This window comes from Ischnura elegans, chromosome 2 (genome assembly GCF_921293095.1).
Source record: "Ischnura elegans chromosome 2, ioIscEleg1.1, whole genome shotgun sequence".
In the NCBI taxonomy this organism is placed as follows: Eukaryota; Metazoa; Arthropoda; class Insecta; order Odonata; family Coenagrionidae; genus Ischnura; species Ischnura elegans.
Genome location: NC_060247.1, coordinates 132,737,440 through 132,746,977, shown reverse-complemented (window position 1 = coordinate 132,746,977; position 9,538 = coordinate 132,737,440). Strand labels below are relative to the sequence as shown.

At 40.8% G+C, this 9,538-nt stretch overlaps 1 protein-coding gene across 1 annotated transcript in view; it reads left to right on the top strand.

Moving 5' to 3' along the window:
• Positions 1–1,946: 1,946 nt before the first annotated feature.
• Positions 1,947–9,538, top strand: part of LOC124154649 (forkhead box protein N2-like) — a 33,672-nt gene continuing 26,080 nt past the window's right edge. Inside the window, exons 1-3 of the mRNA XM_046528504.1 lie at positions 1,947–2,054; positions 8,224–8,352; positions 9,114–9,228. Of these exons, the coding sequence (XP_046384460.1) occupies positions 2,007–2,054; positions 8,224–8,352; positions 9,114–9,228 (292 nt within the window). The 5' untranslated portion in view covers positions 1,947–2,006. The remainder of the gene's footprint in view (positions 2,055–8,223; positions 8,353–9,113; positions 9,229–9,538) is intronic.

Sequence of the window (9,538 nt, the reverse complement as noted above, 5' to 3'; positions counted from 1 at the left end):
GCTTCTTCCCAATGTTTAGCCCATTAGTACTATTGTTAAAGATAATGCTCCTAAATAGTAGGATTAGCATGGGCGTAACTAGTGAACTGAATAAGGGCATCCTGGAATATGAGATGAGAATCTGTGTATGAGATTGGCAAGATAGCAAAGGGTAGAGGATACTGACTGATGTGACTTCTATTCAATGCTACTTAAATAATATAATTGAAATGAGCTTGATTCCAATACAGTTATCTATGTCACCAATGAAAACCAAACAATTGAAATCCAAGATTTTTTATGTCCAGCTGAGAAACACATCCTCATCCACTAGTGGTGTGAACTTGAAGAAAGTTGTTGGAAAAGTTTGTTTCTAACTTAGTAAGGAATGTCCCCAGATTTGACTCATTCTGTACCATTTGGTTTGTTTATGCTTCTCAAATTCTATTTCAGTGCACTATAGTTAGACTGATGCTTCCAAAAAGCTAGAGTCATCATCTTTCGTGCACCTGATAGTCTTGCTCTATGGCCCGGTAATGGTGCCTCCCCACTCTTCCTCAACTGTGCTAGCTGTCTTTGGACTCATTTCGCTATGGCGATTATAGTGTCAAACTCAAAAAAAATTTAAGAAGGCCTAGGGAGACATGCTGGACTGAGTCTTCTAGGAGTGGTGGGGGATCCATGTCGAATGGAGGAGCTTTGGTACTGCTGGAAACCAAGTTGAGTCAATGCGATCAGAGATTCTAGGTGGAGTTAGTGATTGTATAAGGGGAGGAGAGCAGAGGGGTGCTAATTTGCCTATATAGTTACGTAGAGAAACCGCTGGCGGGCAGTGGAGCAAAAATTATTCGCCTCTGATTCTCCCTCCATTCAGGCTTCAAGCTCTCCCTGTCCCATGCCCCTTCTACTCTTTTTTCCATTAGATTCCTAAGACTCCTCCATATAAGTGTAGAGCTTGGCTGTAACTCCACCCCCCCCCCCCCCTCTGACGCCTATAATCATTACGGTCCATTTCGGCCCCCTCCTACCTCCTAAGCAGTAGGGGATACAGAAAAAACTCGAGGGGGGGGGGGCGCAAAAGATATCTCGAGTTACCTTTACTTTTATCCTAATAAAAAATAATCAAGTTACATGCAGAGTTTAAGAAAATTTTAATTAAATTTATTACACACAGATACAAGATCCACTTATGATGTAAAAAAGTTATAATTTTCGTTTTCTCGTTCTGCAATGATTGGCAATACGGGCGAGCCCGCAATGTGGGGGAGGTCGCCCCCCATCTGTACCCGCCACTGCTCCTAAGCCTTACTGTTTCATTTGTAAGAGGCGAAACGTTAGGAATCAGCCACTCCCGTGCTCCGCCGCGTCGTGCAGCTCTAATTCCGACGAAGGAGCACAATCGTGATTTGCAGATAGAACTCCGGAGGCTGCAACCGTAATTTCGAGAACGTTGGGGAGGTTAGTTTCAAAGTGGCCACCAGGTACCGCTAATGTCTGTTATGCGCTGCCGCAGCGGAGGTGAGAATTTATGAAGTAAAAACATGGAAGAAGGTGGGAAAATGAATTAAATTGTGCATAATAAATATTTTACAATATGCTGTTCAATCTAGGTGTTACTATTTCAAAAACATATGCCTCTTCATAATTTTGAAATACTTGTGTTTATCATGAAATGACAAATTAGACCATTCATAAATTTGCAGGTTAAACAATTTTACAAATATTTAAGGTTTGAATGGTTTTTTGAAACAGCATAATGTTGGAAAAGTCCATAAGCTGTGCAATTCAGATAAAATATAAATAACCAAAGTGGTGATCGCGTGAACAGCGCTAAAACAATTGCAGCGCCACTCTTATGAACTACTGACTTCCTCAGCATTAGGTCGTCAAGAATGTCATCAAAGAAGTTTTGTTATCCTTCCAGAGATGGAATACTCCATGGTTCTCAGCGCGTGGACATTGAGCGGCCATCGTGGCTCATTTGTTGATTGTTTGTTGAAGAAGTTGCAAGATGGTGGGGGCTACGGATGTGTCGTTTAATTACCGTGGCATATTTTCGTAGAAAAGAAGAATTGGTAAGTGTTGTCACTCTTAACAATTTCCTTAACGTCAGTTTTATAGTTGCAAACCATTTACTTCTCACTTTGAAACGACTGCAGTATCATTTGTGTGGCTATCATTTTTGTGTAGACCAATATTGTGTCCTTCGGTAGTATAGGTATGAATTTATCAGTTGCATGCGTTTTCCCGTACATTTTGCTAAATCCTTAAAGAATAAGTTGAGGAATACAATAGGGCGCTGAAACCATCCGTCACTTGTGAGTGATTGGCCTAGATATTAACATTGAGGCAGACAGTATCTCTACTAGCCCCACACCGGTTGTTAGATGATGTACGTTTCTTGCATTGCTCTCAGCTCATGTACTCTCGTCATATTTATCGGGATATTCTCTTTAATCATTAGCTATAGCTTGCATCAAGCTGTAACGAGGTTTAAATGTCCACGAGCGGTCGTGTGCTGATGCGTGTGGCTTGTAGTTTGGATGATACTACTCCTTGATTCGCCAAGTTTTACTTAACACTTTGGCCTCATAATAATGCCCTATAAGCTGCTTTAAAAAATGTGTATGGCCTGGCCCCCTTGTGTATTATATTGTGGAGTGGGGTGGTTTTCGTTTGGTACGGTGCGAGCTAGCGAGATCATCTGCTTTTCCTATTTTTGGACAAGGATAGCTTCTGATGTCCCTATGTTTCACGTGTTCAATCAGTTTTGTTATCGCAGTAGTTTATTTTTCTAGCTAGGGACGTATATATCTTTATAAGTACCTCAAATCCGTATTTCCGCTCTCTAATCATGAAATGATATTATTATGTTGCGATCTTTCCTTTGTTAATGTGTGGTCTATTTTTATCGATTAATTTTAAGGATAGATTATAGGAAGCGCCCTTAGGAATTTACTTTTAAGTATTGCGAAGGCGATTACGAATATCTTACCCCTCATGTATCACCGAGATCTGGGTTGCGCAATTACATAGCTGGTTTTTATTTCGGAAGTAATAGTCAAGCGTAAGGCTTTATATCTTTGCGTGGTTTCGTTTTCATTATTTTTGCGTCAGGCGAGCTACCTTTTTTGGTATGGTATTGGGAGGCTGAGAGTATTCTTATGAGCACTGCTGGTGACTCAGCAGAAAGATGCCGCTAATTGTAAGAACCCTCATATTCACAGATGAGTTGAGAGTGTGTGTGATTATTCTGCCTCGTGGCAGTTTATAATCTTTAGTGTGCCACTCTCCTGCCATTAGTTAAAATATGCCCTCTCGAGCCTTCTTTGGTCGTGGCGGCCCCATATTAGTATGAATATCCGACTCTGATAGAGAGCAAGCGACCGTGTTCCAGCTAGACCTTGATCGTTATGTTCAGTGTTGTTCTACGTGTAGTCGTCGATGCGAGTAGTTTTCGTTCGCAGCTGCTGCTGCTCCGTAGCAAGATGGAGGGGGCGGTCACTATGGAGACGAGCGTCACGGTTGCCATGGCAACTCCTCCTTCAGTGTCCCCCTTCCCTTTCATGCGGCAGCGACCTCTCTCTCTCTCGTTCATCACCGGGAGGAGGAGGTAAGTAAGGCTCGCGACGCTAGCTTGTTATCCGTACAAATACGTAACATCTAGCGTGTTCACTCATGGTGGAGGATATTGAGAAATGATGGCGTCATGGAGAACGTGTGGTCAAGATGCTTGTATCCAAAGTCACCAAAGCGCTCATTACCTAATTTTGCTTTATGGCCGAGTGCGATTTAGTCTGGAAAATAAAGAGACCCATATTACATATCTGTTTTTCGATCCGTCGTCTACTCCTCGAGGTATTTACGATGGAAAATCGATGGATTTTACCTTTTTGCGGATAAGTTGATGACGTTCTCAGTTACTGATCTTCGGCTTCGCGCATCGGTTTCCTTGTTGTTTATAGAGGCAATTTATTGTAGGCATAACCTTACTTCAATTAGTGGTTTTCGCTGAATAAGGAGAAACGGAATGAGCCGAAACTAATGACGTCACAAACTCATGAAAGGTGGGCGGTTATTTCCACATTTTTTTTTTCGTTTTAAAATAGTGAGGGAAGGGATGAATGAAGGTGGTACTTTATTACAGAAAAGTCTTTTTCTGTCATTCTGTATGTGCCCGGTTAATACTGCTCTTACAGTGATTAATGAGGTATCATTTTAAACGTCGAATCCCTGGCTTCTGGCAAAAAGTACAATCTTAATCTCAAAATTCACTACTTACCCCCTTATTTGACATTAAAATTTCAATTTTTCCATGTCGATTTCTCGCTCTAGGTATATGAACTCCACACATTTTTTTATATTCTTAGCTAAAAAAATGTTTAAAAACGCATTAAATCCATGACGAAACCAAAGAAACTTAATTTAAGCAATCAAAAATATTAAAAATAAAATCTAAGAGAAAGTGCAAAATTTTCGCACTGGTTACTCTAGTAATTCATTATTCTCTATCGATGCAGCTGCTGACATAACAAGGTACACTATTTCCTCTTTTTTCTATTGTGTAAACAACTTTAACCTTTAAGTATGTAATGATAACAGTTGGCGAAATAAAATCTGCAATATCATTTTAATTTTAATATAAGTAAACATGATTTTAACTTCACTTAAAGGAAAACTCAATATTTTAAGTAGCGAGGAAAATAAATTAGTTCAAAATAATGATTCCTTGCGTAAGAAGGTGATGCATGATAGGTATAATATATTTGGTGATGCACATCTTCAAAATCTATTAGGTTTGTTGGGGCTGACGTGGACCAAATGGAGAGCAGTATGAAACTATTGAAAAATTGGGAAGCAATTTCACCAGAGGAATATATGGCTGACTATATCATCCAAGGCTGTAAAAGATGCAAAAACTGCCAAATGGACTGTTTAAACTGTAAATAGTAATGTGATGATGATGTTAGAAGGATAACTTACGCTAGTCATATTCAAGAAAGTACAGGATGAAAAACATTTGGTTACGTCACCTTTAGAATGGACTAAAGAGTAAACTCCCGGTTATCCGGTCCAATGAATGTGAAATGCAGTACAAATAATCGGAAAACATGAAAAACCCAAATTTTCACATAAAGTTCTTGTCATTTTCACATTTTACTCAGATTAAACAATCTCTTATTATTTGGGTGCATTGTCTGTTAATTGAGATTGGTTTCCGGGATCATTACGAGCATTCTTTTCCCGACCACGATCTTTTAGTGGGGATAATGTGATTGATTGTTCTCATATTCCTACTGCTTCATGTAATATCTGGTTTCCATAAATCACCCACCCGTGGCTGTGAGATTCAGGCTGTTAGGCACCACGCTGCGTAGTAGCGTCTCGCACAAGATGTCCGGGATACAACTCCTATGGGACACTGATCCGTGATCACTAAGCGCGATCGTGCACAGTAATGCTTGGAAAACAGGAACACGGAACTCCCATGAGGGCAACGGTCGCCATGATGCCATTGCGCAGCAGCAGTTGTAGGAAACCAGGACTTAAGGCAAATCGCCAACGCAGGCCAGTTCCTGGCTATGACTTATGCTGTCTCTACTTCCACTCCCCCTGCTGCCTTCACTTCTACTGTTCTCTTCTTCTCCAGTTGACCTTGACTATTTACGGTGTAAACATGCCTGAGTGTGACAAAATCTCTGGTTCCCTCAGGCGGTATTCAACCGCATTCTAGGCCATGGCAATAATTGCACTTTTGTGATATAAGATATACAATTAAAGATTGCAGATATCATTTCTCTTAATTTATGATTGGTTAGCCAGTGAAGAATCTTCTAAAATCAATCAAGAGTCGCTGATCTCCAATGCTAGACCAGATGACCAAGTAGACTTGAAACATTCTTTGTCACAAGTAAATAAAATAATTTCTTCTTACAAAGGGAGTATATTAAGGGAAAAATATTTATATATATACACACACGTTTGAAATACACTTACACGAGCATTATAAATGGTTTAATTTAACTTCTTCTTGCTCAAGGGTGGGCACTTAGAAACACTTAGTAATAGAGGAAAAATAAACGAAAAAATAAATAAAAGGAGGGAACTTACAGGGAATATGAATATCTTTATAATTTTTGATGGGACACTGCCCATCTTTCTCAAGTGAGAAGAGGAAGAAAAGTGAGGGTAGAAGGAAGGGTACAAAGGAGAGGGTAAAGATGGAGGGAGGAAAAACGGTTGACGAGGATTGGTTGTGCTTCAGTGGGCGCGGTTGATTCCTGGTGCAGAAAATGCACGGAAAGCCCAAATGCACGTCTCCTCCAGGTCCTTCAGCTCTAGGGGGTGGTACACGGTGGGAGGGAGGCCAATATTCCCACTCTGTAACACTCGTCAAATAGAGCGTTGTGGGAGGAAGCACGTACGGCGACTGGAAGGGAAGCAGAAAGAGAAGAAATGCTCTTGCAAGAGGAGGGATGCCCATTCATTCATATGAAGGGTGGGGGTGGTGGATAGGCCGATGTAGAAAGCATTTCAAAAGCAGGATAGGATTTCTGGCACAGCAGAAAATATACAATGTTTTTTGTCATGTAAGAAATGTCAGACACTGAGGGGGAGAGGGGAGGCAAGGAATTGATCGGGAAGGGGTTTGTTAGTGAGGATACGACAAGTTTTGCATCTTGCACGATTGCAGGGTGAGGGCTGTGGTTTAATAGAGATGTTGTGTTTGGTCAGCGGTTTAGTTGTTTTAAAAATGCTGGCCAGATTTGGTGGTCTTTTAAAGGTGAGTGAAGGGCATTGCCGGAAAATCCAGATGTGGTTGTGTTGTCCGAGAGTATGGGGAAAAGGTCTCTTAAAATCCACCGCAGTAAGTCCACGCCCGGAAAAAAGGTTGTGCAAAGGGAAAGAAACTGTGACAAATTGTCCCCGCCTTGTTGTTTCGAAACATATGGTTTTTTTCAGATCTTGTGTCAGGTAACCCCTTCTCCGGAGAGCATGGTGTAAATTAGAAGAAATCTATTGAGGGAGTCCGGATTATTGCATATTCTGTGACCACAGATGGAAAGAGAGAAAGGGAGGGAGCATTTTATAATTGTCGGATGACAGCTATTGTGATGCAGATATTGCTGTTTGTTAGTATTTTTAATGTGTACAGAGGTGTGAAATTTATTGTTCGTGAGAAAAATGTCCACATCAAGGAATGTGACACAAGTGGAGGAGGAATACAATGTAAAATTTACGGAGGAAAATGAGTTGAGGCAAGGGATGAAAGTGATTAGGGATTCCATGACATGTGGCCACAGAAGGAAGATTTTGTCTATGAATCGGATGCAAAGGGTGGGTGTGAGTGGGTATTGGGACAGAAAAGACTGTTCTAGGCGGCCAAGATAAAGGTTGGCATAGGTCGGACTGATCCGGCTCCCCATAGCACAACCCTAGACTGTGTGAAGTGATCATTATTGAAAGAGAACGAATTGTGTTTCAGGATTATCTCGGAGAGGTCGACAAGAAACTTTGTGCTTGAAATATGTGAGCTTTCTTGAACAGCATTCCACTCCACTTATTCTGAGCATAAAGTTTCTCGTCAACCTCTCCGAGATAATCCTGAAAGGGAGGCTGAAAGATAAAACTCTTTGGTGCAAGGGTAGGTGCAAAGTTGTCAGTTCCACACTCCATCCCCTGGGGTATTAGGCCCTGTGTTTGGCTCGAGGTGTTCTAGCTCCATTGCATATTGCCAAAGAAACTGAAGAATCATATGACGAGCATTTTAGGACCTTAAGCTTGAATGATGTCAACGATATTGAAAAACTATCATCTACAACAGAATATGGCGAAAGGATGATGAATTTCTACATGAAAACCAGTTCTGACTCCTGAGAAGCAAAAGGCAGAAGGGAAGCAATTTCTTCTCTTAGGGTACTTTTAGAGAAGAGGTTGGAGAATAACTAAGCGATTTTCATAGCTTTTGTTGACTAGAGAAGGCTTTCGATGGTGTGGATTTGATAGCAATGTAGTCAACACATGACAAAACAATCTCATCCTAACAAACTGTGTTTGTGTATAGTAAATGTATAGTAGAAGCCTTGATGCCAAAGTGCTTGTTTGGCCATGTATTCCAACCTCCTCCTCATACCCACCTTCTCTCACATGCTTGTGTAGCATCACCACCCTCATTTATTCTCAGCCGTCACAGCTGCTGGCATCGTTTGAAATGTGTGATGATGGTTTTCCTTTGTTTTTCAGATGGCGCCAGAGCGTCCAAATGCAGAGGATGGCTCGGGTGTGGCCCCCACAGTGCCCTGTCCGACTGGTCCTCCTCGCAACAGCACCCGCAGTGAGCTAAATGGGATGGCGGCACCGCCAAGGGCCAAGGTGTGTTAAGACACAGCAAAGAGACGGAGGGAGAGTAAGGGGAGGGGCCTGCTGGTGGAACATTTGGCACAAATTGAGGAGATTGGGGTTTGAATTTCTGTCAAAATAATTGGTTTTTCCTCTGTACAATATTAGCAGAGTGTATAAGTAGGGTGAACAGTTTTAAATTTCTCTTCGTTGGAATTTCTTAATTCTTCCATTCCTATCCAAAATTACTGGGAGTGGTCAAATTTCTTTCATTTCATTATCATATTTTCCTGCTTGAACATTCCGGTAAAAGGTTTCTTTTTTTTTAACAAATCAGCAACATGAATTTTCTGAATTTTACACCTTTATCTTTGCGAAGAGTGTGATTCAAAATTAGCTTACAAGTTGATTCTTCGTCCCTCAAACTGAGTTAAAAATTGGCAAATTTGGCAAAATTGTCATATGGCATGCTTATGTCTATACTGGTATATCAATTAATGTTACTTAAGTGCCGAAAATAAATAATTTTTCACATATAAATAAATAATCCCATCTCTTATATATATTTTCTGGGTAAATATTTTTGAGCAAACTGCCTAAATACTAATGTAGTGCACTGTAGTTTCTGCATTTTTAAAGCATTAGATTCATCTTAGATTCTAGAATCAAGGTTTGACTCCTAGGTCATCATTTGGTTGTGCGAGTTAGTGTGTGTTGTAAAATGCTGTTTTTCCAGCATCATGGAGAGTATCTTTGGTGCATGGTTTGTATTTCTTTTCCTCGTTTCTTTTTAGGAGGGAGATGGTGCTACGGATTCATTTCCTGATGCTCGCACCTTGGTGGAGACCACTTATGAGGACAATGATTTGACCTCATTGACTTGGCTTCAAGACAGAAACCTTTTGAAAGGTGGGATCAGGAGGGATCATAATTTATGACAGAATGTTCTCAGTGTGGTGATGGGTGTGTGATTCCAATCAAATGATATTCATTCAATATTCCCATTTTCATATGTGTCACATAGTCCTTATGGTGTAAAAGTTATCTTAGAAGATTTAACTCAAGGCCTGAAACGGAACGCTCACCAGACGACAAGACCTATGGTCGGCCCTGCCATTCATGGCAGAGTGCCACGGAATCCAGGCCACTTTAAGACAAGACGACTCTGTCTCACTCAATGATATTAACACAACTTCAACAATTTCCTTCATTTGTTTTA